This window comes from Megalobrama amblycephala, linkage group LG9 (genome assembly GCF_018812025.1).
Source record: "Megalobrama amblycephala isolate DHTTF-2021 linkage group LG9, ASM1881202v1, whole genome shotgun sequence".
In the NCBI taxonomy this organism is placed as follows: Eukaryota; Metazoa; Chordata; class Actinopteri; order Cypriniformes; family Xenocyprididae; genus Megalobrama; species Megalobrama amblycephala.
The window spans coordinates 29,181,822-29,204,192 of NC_063052.1; the positions used below are offsets into that span (position 1 = coordinate 29,181,822).

At 38.0% G+C, this 22,371-nt stretch overlaps 1 protein-coding gene across 6 annotated transcripts in view; it reads right to left on the reverse strand.

The window, feature by feature from the left end:
- LOC125275534 (CUGBP Elav-like family member 3) overlaps positions 1 to 22,371 on the reverse strand; it is a 72,130-nt gene that overhangs the window by 38,012 nt on the left and 11,747 nt on the right. For 3 of the 6 annotated variants that reach the window (XM_048202557.1, XM_048202555.1, XM_048202556.1), the window contains exons 2-10: positions 16,340 to 16,469; positions 15,430 to 15,563; positions 12,152 to 12,204; positions 11,898 to 12,024; positions 11,608 to 11,783; positions 7,580 to 7,934; positions 7,186 to 7,455; positions 6,696 to 6,884; positions 1,518 to 3,579 (exon numbers count right to left, since the gene is read on the reverse strand). In XM_048202557.1, the coding sequence (XP_048058514.1) occupies positions 1,883 to 3,579; positions 6,696 to 6,884; positions 7,186 to 7,455; positions 7,580 to 7,934; positions 11,608 to 11,783; positions 11,898 to 12,024; positions 12,152 to 12,204; positions 15,430 to 15,563; positions 16,340 to 16,469 (3,131 nt within the window). In that variant the 3' untranslated portion in view covers positions 1,518 to 1,882. Of the gene's footprint in view, positions 1 to 1,517; positions 3,580 to 6,695; positions 6,885 to 7,185; positions 7,456 to 7,579; positions 7,935 to 11,607; positions 11,784 to 11,897; positions 12,025 to 12,151; positions 12,205 to 15,429; positions 15,564 to 16,339; positions 16,470 to 22,371 lie in introns of those variants that run through there. The other 3 variants (XM_048202563.1, XM_048202558.1, XM_048202562.1) reach the window with 1 other exon arrangement.

The following is a 22,371-nucleotide window of genomic DNA, read 5'->3' on the forward strand; positions in this document are numbered from 1 at the left end:
TTTAATGATAATTACTATAATAATTTTATGATTTATATATGATTTGTATCATTATATGATCTATATTTTTATTAATCCATTACACACACGCAAGTTTAGTTTAAAAGTTGTTATTAAGCATTTAGTGTCAATAAATATTAATATATATAGATCATATGTAATATAAATGTGTAAATATACTCTTTAAATATGACTACAAATGACCTTACATGTTTGAGTCTCTATCGCTATATATTATCAACTATATAAACTAACTTCACAAGTTTCACTTGCACTGATAGAGAAAGATCATTTCTATTATTTGTCCTCTTTCACAGACTAGTATTTTCCAATAGTTTAAATGCGTTTAAATTCTTTATTTTCAGCAAAAACGTTTTAAATCGCGCTGGCTCTCTTGCGAGAAGTGAATCACAGTTTATCATGTTGCTAGGCATGTGATTGGCTGTTTGCCACTGATGTCACGCATTCATGTGCACAAGCTCCACAAACTCAGGATCAAAGCCTGAGTTGACAGAGAAAGTTGATGATCAGCATCATGGTACCAACAAAGCCGGATTGGAGTGGTTTGGTTATGTCAACTCGAAACTAATCCTATAACCCTGAGTTTGTTCAACTACCATCATGGTACAGGCCCCTGGAGGGCCACTGTCCTGCAGAATTTAGCTCCAACTTACCACAACACACCTGCCTGGAAGTTTCCTATATGCCTAAAAACCTTGATTAGCTGGTTCAGGTTTGTTAAATTGGGGTTGGAGCTAAACTCTGCAGGACATGGTGTAGGGCAAATCTCAGTCATATATAATAAACATGAATTGCAGCCATTTAGCTACAATATCTTTTTCTGCATGTGTGTTGATCATCTTTTATTGATGGATGTTCGCGAAAATGTGAAGAGCAAAGAAATCAGTCACTGAAGCAACTGAGATGAAAAGACTCAAAGAAATCATGGTTGAGACTGCACTTCCCCACAGTGGTTTTTTTTTTTTTTTTCAAACACATCTTTATTTAATTCAGTACAGTAAAAGCCTCTGGGAACTGAGGGAGGCCATGATGATTCTGCCCGACAACTTCGTTTCTTCTGTATCTTCTGCCACTGTTGGCAAAAACGGCTTGTCTCTGTACACCTCAGGACCTTATCTCAAAATTGCAAAGATTACTTTTCTCTACACTGCTGTTTGTCCATGACAGACGATAATGAAGCTTAACTACCTGTTAGGGCTACATTTAATTACACGTACAAAATAAGATACCAGCTTTGCATAACAATATAGCTTGATGATCAGTAGAACTTAACTTCGGAAGTAAAAAAATATTACATATCAGCCTTAACTAAATGTTGATCGAAAAAAAACATTGAGTTCTTTCCCAAAGATATTCGCAAGATACATGCTCAAACATTTTTACTAAGGGAAAGGACATTTTGAATTAACTTTTAAATCTGTTTTTTTTTTTAATATAGAACTAGACACAAAAACTGCAGAAATTAAAGAATTAATGAAATGAAATAGAATAACCACCTCTTGTTTTGTCTGCCTTTCAGATTCCTTCTCATTCCACCAGCATTCCTTGCCAGATATTCTTCCATTTCTCTGCTCCAGTACTCCTTGACATCTTGCCGCACAACTGGTCATGGTTTACATGTCTTGATCATGGAACAGAACAGATCTTGCTCAAGAGTTTTTGGTGATCTAGTTGAATCCGCCTGGTTACTTGAATAAATTTGCGCTTTCTATTGTGATCTCGTGAAGGAGTTCAACACCATCCCCTTCGCGTCATTGCCCACAGCAATCTTTGACTTGCTGATAACCCAACAGCACTTGGACTTTACTTGCTCACTGTGACATGCACTAAACACCTGAGCATAAGAATCACAATAGACACTTCAGTAATGCGGAGGCAAGTAAGGTCTTTTAGGGGGAAAAAAGGGGCCTCTGACTCTGGGAGGTCCGCCAAAGGGTGGGCCGGGTCGCTTGCCTCTTTGAAAGGGCGGCTCATGGTGGACCGGTGGTGGCCGACGAAGGGGCCTAGGAGGTGGATAGTGCCCAGGGTGAGGTGGACGAATATGGTGTGGTGGTAGAGGCCTGTGCTCCAGGTGAGGAGGAACCCTGTGCTCTGGATAGTGAGGTGGTACTTCTTCAGGATAATACTCTGGTGCGTGAGGTGAAATAGGGTGCATGTCATAATGAGGGGGAGAGGGGCTATGTGGTTGATGTTCGTAGTATGGGTCAAAGTATGGATCTTCAGGCAAAGGTCGAGAAGGACTTGGGGCTTCATGGTAACCCCTTACTGGAGGAGGGTCCCCAATGCAGTGATGGGGTATACTTGGAGGATTATGCATAGGTACTCTTGGTGGTTGTTGATGTTGATGGTTGTAGTCCACTGGACCATTCGGTGGAATTTTAGGAACATGGTGTGGTGCATGAGCAGAGTGAGAAGCCCCATCCTCATGTGGATGGAAAGGCTCCTTGTTTGGAACCTCATGAGACAAGCGTTCATAATCAAAGTTTGCTGGGGCACACAAGCTATCACCACCACCTTGTTCCGCTTCACCGAAATGTTCCTGCAAACTCCTGGTAGCACAAGGACCACTTGCCCTCAAAGATGATGCTGGAGGCATGAAGTCTTGAGGTGGAGGAGGAAGATTTGGGATAGGTGGGAGAGGTGTGGTGAAGAAATTAGGCGCAACGAGATCCTGTCTTGGTTCTTTGGCAAGGTATGTTTCTGCATTGTATGTGTCAGAGCTGGCCAACACTTGCTCCTCTTGATTATCTCGATATGCGTAGCTACCTTCCACCAGTTTAGGATTTGGTCCCACATCATGGATTACAGGGTTTTGTCTCAACTCCTGACGCATCACACCGGATCTCTCGGTGGCTTCTACACTGTCTCTCAAAGGTTGCTGGTTGCTGGACATAGAAGAACGCATAGCTTCAATGCGTTGATGCCGCTTAGCTTCTGCCTCAGCAAGAGAGAGCACAGAGGTTCGAAAGTCTTTATTTGGTTCAGTCTTCTGGTGAATTTCCGTGTGAGCTTGTGGATCAGAGTGCGCATTTTGTACGTGCCAAGATGGAAGTTGATGAGTTGATTTAGCATCTAAAGCTGTGGACGCCGTTTGCCCCTGCTGATAAGGGAATGGCTCTGTTTGGGGAACATCCATAATTTCGTCTTGTGTTGGTGTAGCACCAGCTTCATCCCTTACAGGGGTTCCACCAAGGTTCTCTGCACTTGCTGAAGGGCTATCAACAGTTGCCTTAGGCCATGGAAGAACAGATGGGAAGCCCAAATTAAAGCCTTTCAGTCCTGTGTTTCCTTGGAGTAAGTTATCGATCTTGCAGTCCAGGGTAGAGTTGAGGGAAGAGCAAGGATCTTCTTTTTCATTCGCAATATTGGACTGCAAAGGAGTAGGAGCCACACATCCATGAGAGGTAGTATCCCTGGCCACTGGGACACTAGATGGAGTTGGTAAGATTTTAGGAGTTGTGTGAGTCTCAGCTGTTAGAGGAGTGGTCAGAGATTGCTTGTCAGAAATTGAAGTTGTGGTGGTCTTTGCAGCCGGGTTGTTTAACAAAGAGGACAGACCTGGTAGGAAAAATTAAAGAAAGAGAAAAATGGGGGTAGGGATGCAAGGGTCAGCAGATTAATTTAAAAACAAACCACATTTTCTAAAGAATCTATACCAAGTCTTTTCTAATACCATCTGCTGTTTCTGCCACAACTAGGCAAAAGGTCTATAAAGTTTTAAATCAACATGATACAACATTCTCAACTCATTTAACTTCTGTAATGTGACATTTTCAAGTAAACAGTATATTAAATAAGAAAAAGTAGGGTGGGATTGTATCCATTAGGATTTGTAGGCAAAAGTACCAGAGTAAAAACTGAATGGGAGTTCGCATTCGACTGTGGAGGACTACTTTGCTCCTGACACACTGCCTTTATGGCACCAACCTTTGGCACATGGAGGCTGAAGATCAAGTTTACCCTTGAAAGGATCTCGATGTATCCCAATGCCATTGCCTATACATGATATCCCAATGCTTTTTTTTTTTCCCCAGACCCATTGTTATTTGCCATAACATTCGTTATAAACTCAGCAAAAAAAGAAATGTCCCTTTTACAGAATATTGTATCTTGATTGGAAAGGGTTAAAAAAAAAAATTCAAGCTTGTTCAATTAACCATAAATTACTGCACATGCACCTGTGGAACAGGCCTTAAGACACTAACAGTTTATTGGCGGCAGACAATTAAAGGGTTAGTTCACCCAAAAATGAAAATTCTGTTATTTATTACTCACCATCATGCCGTTCCACACCCGTAAGACCTTCGTTAATCTTCGGAACACAAATTAAGATATTTTAGGTGAAATCCGATGGCTCAGTGAGGCCTCCATAGGGAGCAATGACACTTCCTCTCTCAAGATCCATAAAGGTACTAAAAACATATATTCAAATCGGTTCATGTGAGTACAGTGGTTCAATATTAATATTACAAAGCGACGAGAATATTTTTGGAGCGCCCAAAAAAAAACTAAATAACGACTTATTTAGTGATGGCCGCTTTCAAAACAATGCTTCAGGAAGCATCAGAGCACAGATGAATCAGTGTGTCGAATCTGCTGTTCGGAGCGCCAAAGTCACGTGATTTCAGCCGTTGGCAGTTTGACACGCGATCTGAATCATGATTCGACACACTGATTAATTTATGCTCAAATGCTTCATGAAGCAGTGTTTTGAAATCAGCCATCACTAAATAAGTCATTACTTTGTTTTTTTGGCGCTCAAAAATATTCTCGTCGCTTTATAATATTAATATTGAACCACTGTATTTAAATATGTTTTTAGTACCTTTATGGATCTTGAGAGAGGAAGTGTCCATTGCTCCCTATGGAGGCCTCACGGAGCTATCGGATTTCAACTAAAATATCTTAATTTGTGTTCCGAAGATTAACGAAGGTCTTACGGGTGTGGAACGGCATGAGGGTGAGTAATAAATGACAGAATTTTCATTTTTGGGTGAACTAACCCTTTAAAGTCACAGTTCCAATAACTTAGGAAACTAAAGAGACCTTTCTACAGACTCTGAAAAACACCAGGAGAAAGATGCACAGGGTCCCTTCTCACCTGTGTTAAAGGGTTAGTTTACCAAAAAATGAAAATTATCCCATAATTTACTCACTGTCAAGCTATCCTAGATGTTTTATGACTTTCTTCTTTCAGTCAAACACAATCAGAGTTATATCAAAAAAAAAAAAATCGTACTGGCGCAGATAGCCTCATGGGAAGTGCTCCGGCATATAGCGACCCAAGTTCAATCCCGCTCCCCTCTCTCTCCCACCTCGCTTCCTGTCCACTCTATACTATCCTATCATTATAAAGGCAAAATTCACCAAAAATAAATCTTTAAAAAAATAAAAATAAATTAAAAATCTGGCTCTTCCAAGCTTTAAAATAGGAGTGAAAATATCCAAATTTATAACTTTATAGACCATAATCACTGGCTTCCATACGTGAGTCAATTCCGGCGGAAGAGTGAACTTTGACCTGACGCATGACTTATTGAAGTGTAAAACGAGAATTTTTAAAGAGAAATGTCGGAGGAGTCATATACACCTAGGATGGTTTGAGGGTGAGCAAATTATGGGATAATTTTCATTTTTTGGTGAACTAACCCTTTAACATGCCATGGTCCTATTGCAGGGAGGAATGAGAACTGCAGATGTGGCCAGAGCAATAAACTGCAATGTTTTGCAAATTGACCCTCTGTATACAAGGGGTTACCAGGGTAACCCTGCCATGAGCACCACCTACTTTTAAAGCAGCTAAGCTTATTAGAGTGGCAAATGCAAGTGAAACACCACAAAGTAAACAATTTCATAATTAAATGTCATAAAAGTAAATCAAAAGCAATCGCTTGGCATAAATCTGTGGTATTTATTGATTGCAAACTGTGCTGAAACCATGACCTGTAGAACGCGCAGCAGCACCATGCATTTACTTTGAAACATGCAGGGTGCACATTTAAATAAATCATAGCCTTTTGAACTTTACCAATCAAATCACAATAAGCCACAACATGATTCCTAATTTCTATCCCAATATTTAAGTCCTTTCTTACCTTTCCTAGACTTTTCTAATACCATTTGAGATATTTAAGACTTTCTATGGCCTTAAATTTAATAAAACTGAATTTAAAACTTTTTGAGACTTTTAAGGACCCACGGGGACCATGTATATTTACATGTTAATAAATTTGCTTGAAAGAAAAAAGCAGTTGAAAGTGAGAGAATGTTTCTTTTTTTGCTGAGTTTAATAATGTTTTAAATAACCATGTTAACTATGAGCAACATTATCGAAATTACATATTACCTAAAACAACAACTTAAAATGTAATTTAATGGTTATCTGTTATTTAAATGTTATTTAGCTTTTGATTAACATGATTACTGGCCTAGGTTACATAATCTGAGAAGGAAGTTGTTTCGAAGGTTGAGCAAGTTATTACATTTTGATAAAAGATTACAAAGTAAAACATGTTTTCTTCTGAATCACATACACTGATGAAATCAGCAAACATGTATTAAAAGAAAAATAAGGTTAATTTTGAAAACTTAAAACAATTTAACCAGACAACTACTTTTATGTTCATGAATTTCTTATCCCAACTCTTTGGTTTTCTTGCTTTTCCAGTTCTCACCCTGAAAACCCCCATGGGTTTGTGTTTTGGATAAAGCGCTGAGCAGAGTGCTGGGGTTGATGTCCACCCTAGAAAGGATGCTGGCCAGCGGATTGGCTGGAGGAGCAGTAGTAGTGGGAGTCTTTTGAGCCGAGCTTGGAGTTGAAGGTACACTTGGGGAAGACCGAGATACAGGACTAACTCCTACAGCTGCAAAGGAAAAGAATGCATGATGTTACATAAAAATGTAAATTTGTTATTTCACATCTCATTCTATCATGCAAATTATTTTACATTTGGGCTTTTTTGCCACTTTTTACTGACAGATAGCAGAGAGGAGACAGGAAATCAGGGGAATATGAGTGAGACAACACAGGCCACATTCAAACCTGCATCTCTCAAATGAGCACCACGGCTTACCACTGAGCCATGGATTTGACCAATATTCACTTTGATAGGCTATTTCAATCTTTGTATAACATGCTGTACAAATCAAACTACAACATCTCACCTGAGTTCTTCATAACGTTTGTGATTGTGCTCAGGATGGAGCTGATCTTGCCTAGATCAACACCAGCAAGGTTGACTGGCAAAGACTGTGTGGTTGGTGTGGTTGGTGTGGTTGCGGTGGTTGTCGTTGTTGTTACTGTAGAGGGAACTGCCACTGCTGGGGTCACGATCTGCTTTGTTTCTGTGTCTTCATTTGTTTGTGAAGATTCAATGACATTTGGCGTGACAGAGGACTGTTTGGACACAACAGCAGGGGCCACATGTTCCTCTACTGCAAGGAGGAAACAAAATGAAGAAAATTATATAAAAAAAAAAAAAAGAACTGCACCCTAACAGCTTAACATGTGAGAAACATGCTGAATGTTGAATATAACATAGTAAAAGTCTTCTAGTACCTATGATGGCAGGAGTTTCTGTTTCCTCTACATCCGAGAGCTCCATGTCCTCTATGTCACGATTGTCTTTGTCTCCCACAGGGACACTTGGTGGTGGGGAACCCCCATCAGATGAGAGGGGGCTGGGAGCATCAGCCAAAGCAATAAGGTCCTCCTCCATCGCCTGCCCATCCAGTTCTGGGTCTGGGGTACCAATCTTTTCCAGAGCGTGGAAAGGGGACTCGGAGCCCGTGGGTGAAGGGGCATCTTCAATGGGGGAGGGGACAGGAGAGTCATCTGGATCAGGCAACATAGCCTTCAGTGCATCGAGTTTGCGTTTAAGGTGCGACACCCGGTTCGCAAATGTCTCGTAGGCCTGGAAATGCATGATTTAAAGAGATGTTCCACTATTAGTTTCACAATATTTGCACATCAACAAATGCTTTGTATTCAGGGTTGAGCAATACCAGGGTATCTGCAGATATGAACAAGTTAAATTTAAGACTTTTTAAGACCTTTTTAATACCACCTTACATGAAATTTAAGACCTAACCTACGATGGAAACACACACATTATTTTATATATGTGTGTGTGTGTGTGTGTGTGTGTGTGTGTGTGTGTGTGTGTGTATATATATATATATATATATATATATATATATATATATATATATATATATATATATATATATATATATATATATAAAATTGTTATTATTAAAGTACCTGCGAAATGTACTGTAAAATGTAATTTATTCCTGTGATCATTTTCAGCATCATTACTCCAGTCTGCAGTGTCACATGATCCTTCAGAACAATTACAATTTGATTTGATACTCAAGAAACATTTATGATTATTATCAATGCTGAAAACAGTTGTGCTGCTTCATATTTTGTGGAAACGGTGATATTTGTTAGTTTTCTTTGAAAAATAGGAAGTTCAATAACAGCATTTATTTGAAATTATATTACATGTATTTATCAAATATATTATTTATTAAATAGAAATATTCTGTAACATTTTAAATGTCTTCACTCTTCTCTCACTTTATCACTGACAGATTAAAGTATTAATTTTTGTATTTTTTAAATCTTACCAGAAATGTTTAAATTGGATTTCCACAATTTTAAGCAGCAAAAACTGCATTTTAACCTTAATAATATAAATAGTGAATGTTTCTTGAGCAGCAAATCAGCATTTCTGAAGAATCATGTGACACTGAAACTTCTCTTTGTAAACAACAGAATTAAAAATCATTCTAAATGCAAATTTAATCACAAACAAAGTAGCATTTACAGTAAATCGAAAATGAAAACACACACCTGCTACAGCAAGCATGCTATATAATTAAATCACAGCCGTTGCAAATTATATATTTAATTCCCAACACATTCATAAAAAAAAAGTTACCGAACACGTTTCAGCGCTGATTCTACTCGCATTTGGTGCGTTGACCCATTTGAACTCTTTTAGGGACCGTTCATATGTCGCGTCTAAAAACGCATGGAAAACGCGTCGGCGCCGCTTTCTTCTTTCCAAAGCGCTCGGGCGCTGCGGTGGCGTCTGTCGTTACTACGCAACCATGAGACGCGCTCTCCATGACGAGTTTGTTTCAGCAAATGATATATGGATTTCCAGCACCGAAAATCACTTTCAGTAGCTTTGCCACGGCAGATTTATTTAAAAATGTGTATCCGTGTACAACTCTGATCAGATATTCCTACATCTTTGCTGAGCTTTGTCCTACAGATGGCGCCGCGCAGCGCTGGACCATTCCGTCGGTGACGTATTAGAAAACATAAAACATACATAAAACATTTTCGCGGTAATGCAACGAAAAATATTTAAGACCTATCCAATCTGAATTTAAGACATTTTAAGACTTTTTAAGGCCTTTTATTAGGAAAAATATATTTAAGACCTTTTAAGACTTTTTAAGGACCCGCGAACTTCCGCCCGCCTGCCCGCTCTTAGAGGCAATTTACGAACGCACCCACAATAGCCTAGTTTATGTACCTGTTCGTTTTTTTAATAAAAATGACTAAATTCAAAAAATTAAGACTTTATAAAGCCGTGATAAGACTTTTTAATACTTTTTAAGGGTCTTAATTTTCCCAAAATTGATTTATCACCTTTTAATACTTTTCAAGACCCCGCGGATACCCTGAATACGAACTAGGGCTGCAACAACTAACTGATAAAATCGATTATTATTGATAATGAAAATCGACAAAGAATTGAATTATCGATTAGTCGCGTCTGCGTGCTATGCACAGAAACCATCAGCCAGTCCCACTGCTTTACAGTAGTGAATAACCCATTTCAGGGGCAGTTGTGGCCTAATGGATAGAGAGTCGGACTTGTAACCCAAAGGTCATGGGTTCGAGTCTCAGGTCTGGCAGGGATTGTCGGTGAGGGGAGTGAATGTCCAGTGCTCTCCCCACTCTCAATACCACGACTGAGGTAAGACCCTTGAGCAAGGCACCGTACCCCCAACTGCTCCCCGGGCGCCGCAGCAATGGCTGCCCACTGCTCCGTGTGTGTGTGTGCACTTGGATGGGTTAAATGCAGAGCACAAATTCTGAGTATGGGTCACCATACTTGGCCACATGTCACTTAACAATATTTCTATGGACAAAACATGTATGGAAAATAGCAGAGGTATAGAAAGGTACAGATCCAGGTTGTCCGAAACATGAATATGAATGTTTCATATTTATAAGAACAAAAGCATAAGCGTTTACCGCGTCTTGTCCTATCACGCTTTGACATTTTCATCCGATTAATCGTGGGGGTGAAAAAAGAAAGAATTTTTTTTTTTTTTTGAAAATCGACAGATTAACCGAATTTTCAAAATAACCGTTAGTTGCCATCCTAATACGAAGATACATTACTGTACTAATATTGTAACTTTGTATTGTGACATTATAACATGATTTTCGCCATGAAATTCCCTAAAGCAATTAAAAAACGTTAAAGCATTAAAAACAAACCTATTGGCCTTTTTGTTTATGCACGCATCGAATATGCCTGTGATTGGCTACAATGATCAACCTACGGGAATATTTGAAAGCACATGGAAGTGTTTGAATTTGAAAGCGGGAGCGTTTGAAAGAAGGTGTCTATCAGCAGACTGGTCTGCGATAGACGCCTGTTTTCAAACGCTCCCGTGTGTATCTCTGTAAGCACTTGATGAAGGGCTTCAATGATGACTATTTACAACGTTTTTTCAGCATTGATCGTTGAAGCCAATCACCGACATATCCGATGAGCCGTGAACACAATGGCCAATCAGAGGTGTTTATGAATCCGCTCAAAGAGTCAAATTTTTAACATTTCAAAACCGACTAGGTACCAAAGTCTGTACTTTTGATAACTCTAAATTATATAATCAAAAATTACCATCAAAAACATGTCTAACCTTGCAAAACCAATTAGCATAAATGAAATTATCCCAGAAATGTGCAAATTAAAAAAATTATTTGTCATTTTTATGCAATGGTCAAATGTGGCTGTCACAGACAGGCTAAATAAAACAACTTTGCTACACAATAGCCTGAATGTCTTTGTACAAATTCAATTGCGGCACAATCCAGCTGAAACCACTAAAAGCATTAAATGAGCATTTGGTCATTACTTCTGACAGGGCTATTTGCTGCTTTCAAATATAAAGATAGTTTTTTATATGTGCATTGAAATAATGAGTCTGCTGGAAGGCCTGAGGCTGCTGTGTGTGAGGAGATTAAGAGCTCTTGTTGAAGCAAACGGAAATAATTAGATTTCATAAAGTGCTTTTTGGAAATATAAATAAAACAACATTTTACTTATTTCCTATGTAGCCATTTCATTTTAAAATGACCTGATGGCTCTCTACATTTATTCCAGTCTACCAGTGTGGAGAATTCATAAATTTAGTAATATTCGACAGCAAACACAGCAAACTGCAGTGTAAATTATTTTGCACAGGAGTGTAGCTGATAAATGTTTACTAAGAATATAATTTCAAATTGCATCAAAAAATATCATTAAACTAATCTTTAATACTCACTTTAGCCACAATCTTGACCTCTTTATATTGCATCTCGTAGAAAATGTCAGCACTCTCCAGAGCTTCCATCAAAGGAGGGCCTTTTTTGACCTCTCCATCCAGAAAGGAAACAAACTCCTGTAGCTTTGTGCTCCCATCTTCAAAGTCTTTAGAAAACCTTTTACCTCCTGCCTTGTCTAAAGTGTGAAATGCAGACAGAACGAAAACATGAACATGTGAAAACCACTGATGCAATAATAACTCATGCAGATCCATTTATTTCAAATTCAGAATATTAAAAAGTTACCGACCTTTCAGTTTCTTCAGAGCCTCTGTGCTGCACACATCCACTCTCATTGCAGCTAACTGTTTCTCTTTGAGCTCAATCTCATCCATTGACTTCCTGTACTTGGACAAATGCTCAATAAACCCTGAGGGCTGACAGGTAAAAATAAAAACAAGAAGGTTAAAAGTTATATAACTGAAAACAATAATCATTTTCAAATTTGCCCAACCCAAGGGGCCAAAAAGCCATTTAAGTCTAGTGTGAATATTGACTATTTACCACAAACTCAGCGACAATCTTAGATTTCAGGGCTGATCTGGAGTTGACTGGAGCTGAAAGAAAAATTGAGGCATATCAGAAAATAATTTACAAAATTTGTATAGGTTTTTAACTTTTAAAAGGTGCAGTAAGTAGTATTTGAACTACGCGGTTGGACATTGTTGATATCTGAAATCAACCCAAACAAACACACCCCGCTCTTCATTGCTCCACCTCCAAAGCTCACACTCCAATCCTAACCACCCTGCTCCGAGTCGGTCTCGAATCACTGCCCAATCGCTGCCTGCATGCGAAGCGAATGCATTACCAATGACACTAAGCACCTCGTTCTCTAGCGGTCGTCAGTGTGCAGTTGTTTACCTGCACAACTCTCACTATCTGGTCACTGTTACACACGCAATGCGAGTGGATGTCTGTTTATCACAGCTGACGCACAACAAAATGTTTCACGAAAAATAAAGCACAGTTGATGAACGAACGACAAGGAAGCACAAAAAATGAACATACAGTACACAAGAGTAAATACAAAGTGTTCGTTGTTAGTCGCAAACAGCACAGCAGCTCCAGACAATCAAAACCCAGTGTTACTCACATGATAAGCGGGATCAAAGCAGTTTTCAGGCCTTCCCTCTTAGCTCTCTCCAGAGCTGGAAAGCTTTTCTAATATAAAACGGGTCCTAAAGTGCTTGCCCAGTCATAAACCTTAATTCCCGTGATATTCTTTTGAGCTGTTTTGTATTGTGTCCCATTTTTCGTTCTGCAGTTCTTATTTTCAGATGTCCCTCTTGCTCGTTCTAACTCCTTGCCCCCTGATGCTGATTGGTTAGACGTTTATTGTTGGACTCGGCCCGACTAACTTCCAAACTGTGTATTTAAAATATCACTGAGTCCCCCTTTAATACACTAAACCACTGTACAATATATTAAAACGCTCTTTTAAGACTATCAATGTCATACCAAACATACTGACAAGCATGTAAAATATTGTCAAGAGCAACATTAATTTAAAGGGATAGTTCACCCAAAAATGAAATTTGATGTTTATCTGCTTACCCCCAGCACATCCAAGATGTAGGTGACTTTGTTTCTTCAGTAGAACACAAATGATGATTTTTAACTCCAACCGTTGCCGTCTGTCAGTCAAATAACGTGTGTCAATGGGAACTCTATCAATAGAGATTCGAAAACACTTGCATAGACAAATCCAAATCAAACCCTGCGGCTCGTGACAACACATTGATGTCCTAAGACACGAAACGATCGGTTTGTGCAAGAAACCGAACAGTATTTATATAATTTTTTACCTCTAATACACCACTATGTCCAACTGCGTTCAGCACTCGCTTAGTGAGGTCTGATCGCGCTCTGACAATGGAAGTAATGTCTAGCACTCACTGAAGTATATGCGCGAGACATCACTGCAGTTGTCAGAGCACGATCAGACCTCACTAAGCGAATGCTGAACGCAGTTGGACATAGTGGTGTTTTAGAGGTAAAAAATGATATAAATACTGTTCGGTTTCTTGCACAAACCGATTGTTTTGTGTCTTAGGACATCAATGTGTCGTCACGAGCCGCAGGGTTTGATTTGGACTTGTCTAAGCAAGTTTTATTTACTCTTATAAAAGTAGTTCCCATTGACCCACATTATACAGCTGACAGACGGCAACGGTTGGAGTTAAAAATCATCATTTGTGTTCTACTCAAGAAACAAAGTCACCTACATCTTGGATGCCCTGGGGGTAAGCAGATAAACATCAAATTTTCATTTTTGGGTGAACTATCCCTTTAACACATCCTTAAAGGGGTCATATGATGCTATTTTACAAGTTCATTATTTTGATTATTGCATGTAACAGAATAAGTTAACATGCTTTAATGTTCAAAAAACACATTCTTTTTCACATACTGTACATTATTGTATCTCCTCTATTCCCAGTCTGTCTGAAAGGTGCTGATTTCTACAAAGCCCCTGCTTCCGAAAAGCTCAGTGTGCTTTGATTGGCCAGCTGACCCTGTGCACTGTGATTGGCCAAACACCTCAATTGCATGTCGGAAATGTAATACCCCTTACATAATTGCAAGCTTCGGCTTCCAAGTCTTCTAAAGCATTTGTAAACACAGAGTAAATAATAATAATAATAAAGTGAATCAGTTCGAGCCCAACTCGGATTCTGAAAATGAGGATGATCAAGCCAATCAATTGGAACCAACTTTGCAAGCACGACTTGAGCAGAACGTTTCACAGTGGTAAGTAGTCTTTGTAATAGCTGTCCGCTGTACACAAGCAAACTTTTGCAATTATTAGCAAAAGCGGTTTTGCTTTCACATCCAAACACACAGCACCTCGGCACTGTGACGACAACACTTAAACTCACTGAAACCTCACCTTCTTTCTCTGCAATGCCTTTGGCCGGACATTATGCTAATATTTCACATTGTGGCCCTTTTTCCACCTGGCATTAAGATGCGTTTTGGTCAATCGGATCACAAGTTGACAAGGGAGACACATACCCGTTTACACTGGTATTTTAATCTGTCTCTTTTATCCACTTTCAACCACTTCTGTCCTGATTTCTTCGAGGTGAGTGTCTATGGGCGGGTAACAAAATAAATAAATATGACAAAATAATAAGCTTGTGCAATTTACATATGAACATGACCACAGACGATGGAAAAACAAACAGAGCATCAGCTTTTATTTTTGCTCTGATATCTGCAAATCAGGAATTGTGAGAGAACATTGTGCTTGGAACATTTTTTGTCTTCAAACCAAACTTGGGTCTTCAGCTGACAAAGTCCCTGCTGGCTAGCGTGCTTCCCATAATGTTAACGCATTGGGTCAGCAGGTGGAGAGTAGGCGTCTTTAGTAGCCGTTCGACCGCATGAGCATTTCCACTACAAAAGCAATCCGGTCGAATGTGCTTGACTACCTCTTGAAGTGGTCGAAAGTGGACAAGCTCAAAACGTTTTAGACCCTGTTTACACCTGTATTTAGAGTTGTCCACTTGTGATCCGATCAACCAAAATGCATCTCAATATCAGGTGGAAACAAGGCCTGTGACGTGGACGTTTGAGGATGTAATATCTGGACTTAAATCAAGGTGTTTTAGGCAGATCTGGATTATTGTTCTCTGTTAGAATAAATCACTTTGTGGGAGCTTTGTAACTCTGCAGATCATATACATGCAAAAACACATGCATTACACACTAAAGGAAAAGAAAAACATTAAAAAGCATCATATGACCCCTTTACTTCTTAAATGTGCAATTCAGACCTTTTACTGGTTCTTCTTTCCGAACCAAACTGTTCCTCAGCTGAATGATGAACTCCTCTGAATAGACATTTCTCTCTTCCCAAATGGTCAGTATCCTCGCCACCGACTTGTTCACCTTAGAATCCTTCGTGGCACTGAAAGGTAATCAAAAATTTACAAAGATTCATAAGGTAAATTCACGAAATGCAACATAGATAGATTTTAGAAAATAACTTGCATGCAACGAGTCACATTTAATACAGCAACCACATCTACAATATTGGTTAGAAGCACCCGTTACTAGTGAATTGGATGCAGAATCTGACAAAAATGTTGTCAGTGACTGATGTCATTGTAGAAACACTTCTTTTTACATTTCACATTTACAGTCAATCATGATTTATTCAATAAATATGATTCATAAAAATATATTTAATTATAATTTCAGATGTATATATTTGATTGATATTGATGTTTGATTTTCTGTCATTCAATTATTCAACTAAATTGTCGAAATTTCATAAGAAATTATTAAAAGTTCAAAAATAAAACAATGTTTTGATACATTGTGGAGATGGTTGGTTTGGTTTATGACTCTTTATTGGGGAATTGTGTGGAATTTCGAAAATTAATCAGGGAAAAATACTTCCAGAACTAGGAATGCTGAGAAATGTGTTGAGTAATTGCTCTTTTTATGTTCCCCAATGATGGCGGCTCCTGGGCATGCTGAAAATCAGTCATTATTACAAAAATATCTGACCCAATTTCAAGTTTTTTTTTAAATAGAGAGCAAACACATTCGCTGGAACTATGTTTCGGGAAACACAGAATTGTTGAACTATGTTGGCAACATTGGAACTTGCGACCATAATTGGCTAACAATGCTTTCGGGAAATGCACCCCGGTTAGATTCATGTTCTCGCAGTCTCACCTGATGAGGTTCATAGCTTCTGGCAGCACATCAGTGAAGGTGGTGCGGTAGACTATGGCATTTTTCCTTTTACAGTTCTGAATGACATCATTCGCCAGATAGAAGAGATTGAGCCTGTGTGATGCATCCGCTGGGAAAAGTACGGAAAACAAGGAAAAGTTTAACTTCATTATAAAACAATTAGTTTAATAGTCAACTTACAATGGCAAAACATTTGTCTAATATTAGTGAAGACGGCCAAACCATAATGAAGTGTCAAAATTCACGGTAACTAACATTAAATCATTTATAAAAAACAAAAAAATGGCACAAAGTTCAGCAATCTCTTTAAAAAATCCATCACAAGCAACTATTATCAAAATATGTCTACTTTCATCAGACCAAGATATGGTTCTTTCTTCAACTAATGTTATTATATATATATATATATATATATATATATATATATATATATATATATATATATATATATATATATATATATATATATATATATATATATATATTTATTTATTTTTTAGTTTTTTTTGGGGGGGGGGGGGGTCCATATAAAAGCTTTTACAAAGTGTACATATATTTTTAAATCCCTTTTATGTACAGATTTTGTTGTACCCTCTCAGAAACATACTAAAGACTATCATTCTTTCATGTGTGAAATTAACAATTTTTACAAAAGTTAAAGCTGTAATTTCATTCCAAATGTTTAAAAGGTGACTTCCATCATCATTTCCACCACAGAAAGTAATAAAAAAGCAGTACATATTAGAAACTCCATCTGTTGGTTAAAAAAAAAAAAAAAAAAGACAAAAATACCAGAATCCACAGAGCAAAAAGTGCCCAAAGATGAAGAAACACACATATACTTGTGAAATACACATCTCAGTGCCATGATCATCATCATTACAGTTTAGAAAATCACAACAACCACACTGTGTGCAATGATCTGAGGTTCAAGTTGTGTATTCGGGTAAATGATAAATAAAGCTTCAAAACATTTTGCCTAAATTAAATCTGTTCATCATATAAAGCGACCATGTCTCTTCAGAAAATTTGGACTAAACCGCTCAATTCATATGGATTAGTTTTACTATCTCTATGAACTTTTTGAAGCATCAAAAGTGGTAGTCACGTAAGCTGTCTATGGAAAAACATTTGATTATGATGGATTTTTTTTTTACGATCCTGTCCATCAAAATGACGGCGAAACGCAAGTCTAACGCAATATAATATAATATATTATATATATAAACAAACCCCGCCCCCCCTTCGGACCCCACCACCGCAACACCGGCGGTTGTTGGTGATTTACCACCGCGGTAGTAAAAATTTGCCACCGTCACAGCCCTACTCTCAGATTTCATCAAAAAGATCTTCATTTGCATTCCGAAGATGAACGAAAGTCTTACAGGTTTGGAACGATATGAGGATGAGTAATCAATGACAGAATTTTCATTTTTGTGTGAACTAAGTAAACACTATAACCAACAAAGCACTCAGTAATGTGGTAGGTTTGTGCACACTGGGAATGTTTTGTTTTTTTCCAAATAAAGACAACGTAACAATAATTTTACATATAGCACAGGGAAAATGACATGTATGTGAAATAATGGGCAACTGGATATACTGCAGCTAATTTAAATTCTATTCGCAAGTTGTGCATTCTATTCGCATGAACAGACCATCACACAGTTTAATGTTTATTAGATATTCAAAGTAGGGCTGCACGGTTAATCGAAATCTAACCAAAATTGCGATTTGGCTTAGTGCGATTACGACATCACAAAGGTTGCGATTTTTTTAGGTTTTTAATTGTGAAGTGAGGTGAAGTGAAGAGTGGCTTTGTGATGACTATTTACAACATGTTTTTGAAGAGCTGATCATTGTAGCCACTCACAGACATATCTGATGACTGTGTGAACACAATGGCCAATCAGAGGTTATCGGCTTTAAAATGTAAAGAATTATCGGTTATTGGCCAAAATTTTCATATCCGTGCATCACTAACATTTATCATGCACTTTGATCTTCGAAACTTTGCAGAACTTTTACATTTACAAAGAGCTATATATTACACACTACATGAAAGATAAAGGCACTTTAACTTCAGGTTAACTTCATGTTTATACTGCTGAGATCCTTTAGAAGGACATGAAGAGCAAAATGTGCTACACACAAAAAGGAAGAGCACAAGGTGAAAACTTCCTCACAATACGATCCCTTAAGAAGAAGCTTTTACAAAAATACACATGATATAACACATAACATTGTATAACAAACTCAAAACATGCTTTGTGGTAGTGAAATACGTGTGTTCCTCAGACTAAGGATATGAAGTCTTATCTAAGGACATCTCACTTATCTTGTGGTCACTTGTTACAGAAGCCCTGCAGAATGCTGACAACACTAAAGAATGCTTAACGACAACACTTAACTCAGGTCAAGCAGCATGTGAACCCATTATCTCTTCCTCTTTTCTACTTTAACAGCACAAAATAAACATGAATGAACATCAAAAAGTATGTTGAAATATACAGTACAACTTACTGAAATGAATCCATCTCTAATGTAATCACTATATATGAGATAATGAGTTTCAATATATGAGTTTCAACTGCAGCAATTGACGTCTTGCTGCAGTTGAAACTCATATATTGAACTGCTTGCAAACAATATGCCACAAAACGTTGCATTTACCTAAAGAAAGCCATTCAATGACCATAAAGTCGATAGTTATTAAAAAAAAAAACTTTAGAGGGGAACATTTTTCAAAAAATATGCACAATATTACATATCCATATTTTTACTTATTACAATTCCCAGACTTAATAAAAACACAGTGCCACTCAATATAATAATTGGACTTTTGATTACTTCTGAGGAGAAAAGAAAACCTGAAGGAGATTGGTCTATTCATTTGGCTCAAAATTCATTAAAAATACATTTTCAAAAGCTGAAGTGATTTCTTTGTTTTATTTATTACTATATCTCAATATTTTAACAAATTGCAAAAGTGGAATAATGGATCAAAGCCTATTGATTAATCAGTGAAACAAACAACGATTAGTCGATTAATTGTTCCAATAATTGTTAGATTATCAAAATAATCGTTTGTTGCAGCCCTCGTACTAAAATTTTAAAAATGTGATGCTTTGAGTGCTGTTGAGCAGATGTAAACACCTCTGATTGGCCATTGTGTTCACACGCTCAATGGATATGTCTGCGATTGGCTTCAATGATCAACAAACATGTTGTAAATAGTCATCAATGACGGTCTTCAATTCACTCACACAGATACACAAGGGAAAGTTTGAAAGCAGGCTTCTATCACGGACCAATCAGCTGATAGACGCCTGCTTTCAAACGCTCCCGCTCCCACTTTCAAATTCAGATTTTTCTGTGTTCTTTCAAAGCTCCCATGCATTTATCATTGTAGCCAATCACAGACATATCTGTTTAGCGCGTGAACACAAAGACCAATCAGAGATGATTACGAATCTGCTCAACAGTGCTCAAAGCTTCACATTTTTAATTTTTCACGAACTTGGTACCAAAGTCGGTACTTTTGACAACACTAGTTGAAAAACTATATGCAAGACAAGCAATGGTATATTAAAATAAACAGTAACTATAATGGAATATGATCCCATTAATGGCGTAATTTTGAGTTTCCTGAATATAACAGTCTGATGAAAGCATCTCAGCAGCAGCGAACAACAAATTTGCATGTGACTTAGCAATCTGGCATAATGAATCTACATGCTCATGACCTTATTTAGACTCTTTGTACAATATTTAGTTCACATTTATTCCTCTGAAGCTTGTTCTTTCTTTCTTTCTTTCTTTCTTTTTTAACGCCATACCAGCTTCAAAGGCTATATTCATGGCAAGAATAAAGTATAATTAAATCAAAGGAAGATTAAAAAAGATGTTTCAAATTTATTTCCTCTAAAAATCTTAAAACCATGCTTGGGCTCACTTGATTAAAAACCTTTTCAAAACTATCAACAGAGTAAAAACGGTTTCTCTGAAGCTTGTTCTGTGGTCTGTTTTTTAATGCGATTTAAAAGTGTTTTCAAGTACTGTTAAGTAACAACATCACTGTTTAAAGTGCTCCATGCAAAGCACAATGACTGTATATAATTGCATTGTAATAATAATTTTATTAGGGCCCAAGCGAAAATTCGCGCAGGGCCCTCTTGTTCTTCTAAGGATTATTTAGGGCCCAAGCGAAAATTCGCGCAGGGCCCTCTTGTTTTTCTAAGGATTATTATTATTTTTTTTTTTTTTTTTTTTTTTATTTTTTTTTCCGTCTTCCGGGGCTTTTTGGGGCCTTAACATGCTCAAAAACTCTTGAAAATTGGCACACACATTGGAATCCGCGGCCAACAGGGCCGGGCAGAAGCTGGTACCCGGGCGTGGCAGGGGGGCTCAACAGCGCCCCCTTGAAAAAGGTCTGAAAATTTGGTCCATATATTAAACACGCTTGCACGTATTAGTCTGAAACTCGGTACACATATAGACCTCATCGGGCCGAACAACTTTCGTGCTCTAAGTTAAACGTCACGCCAACAGGAAGTCAGCTATTAAGGGTTGTTTGAAAAACGCATGCTCTGGAATTTGATATACTCCTCCTAGACGATTAATCCGATCGCCACCAAACTCGGTCAGCATGAAGTCAAGACACTGATGATTAAAAATTGCCAGGGGATTTTTGATATCTCGAACGGTTTGTCCGTGGCGAGGCAACGAATTTATGGCGAGAAAAAGGAAACAGGAAATGTGTTATAACGTCTGCATACATATATTGATCTTTATGAAACTTCACAAGTGTGTTCGTTATAGGAGTCTGATCACATGTATGTGACTATTGTGAGTCAAAGTTATAGCGCCACCAACTGGCAGCAGGAAGTGTATCACTTTTTGAAATGTTTTGAGATCACCCTCTTATTTTTACCTGATTTGCTTCAAACTTCATCAGTGTAATGTCAATACACAGCAGATGTAGACCTATGACAGGATTTTTGATATTTGAAATATTGTTGCCATGGCAACAGGTCAAACTGTAATAATATTCTTGAGTGTTTTTGAGGCTCTTAACATGCTTCAAATTGCATGAAACTCGACACACACATCAATATTGTCAACCAGTAGACATGGACAAAGCCATAGAAATGGGCGTGGTGGAGGGGCTCAGTAGCGCCACCTTTTGACAAAAGTGGGGGGGTTTGTTTTTCCTACAGTCACCAAACTCGGTACACATATTGTTCTCATCAAGCCGGACAATTTTCTAATTTACATTCATTAGCTCCGACCAACAGGAAGTCAGCTATTTTGGTTTGAATGTTAATTTTTTGAAAAAACAGGCTATGAATTTTATACTACTACTCCTACAGGGTTTATCCAATTTACACCAAGCTTTTTTTAACTTGTTGCTAACACATTGAAGTTGTTTAATTGCAAACGGATTTTGGATATCTCAAACGGTTTGGCCGTGGCGAGGCAACGAATTTATGGCAAGAAAAGGGAAACAAAGTGTTATAACTTCTGCATACATTAATTGATTTTGATGAAACTTCGGCTTAGTCTTCGTTGTACAAGGCTGATCACATGGATGTGACTATTGTGATTCAAAGTCATAGCGCCACCAACTGGAAGCAGAAAATGTGTCACTTTCAGCATACATTGAGATCACCCTCTTATTTTTACCTGATTTGCTTCAAAATTCATCAGAATAATGTTAAAACTTGGCACATGTAATCCTTTGAAAATGGGCAGGGAGGAGGGGCTCTATAGTGGCACCTTGTAGTGCAGTAAATGTGGAGTGAATTTGACATAGTCCTTTGATGTTTAACCGTTTTAAGTGCCTATTGCCCGCTGTGCACAGTTGCCCTGAAGCCACCGGGGTGGCGGTGCCACCGGGCTTGGGCCCGCCATCGCTGCTCGCAGCTATATTTATTGATTTGTTTTAGCACTAAAAAAATTTTTTTCCCTTTATGAGCACATTCTCAGAAACAAATTATGTTCAGAAAACA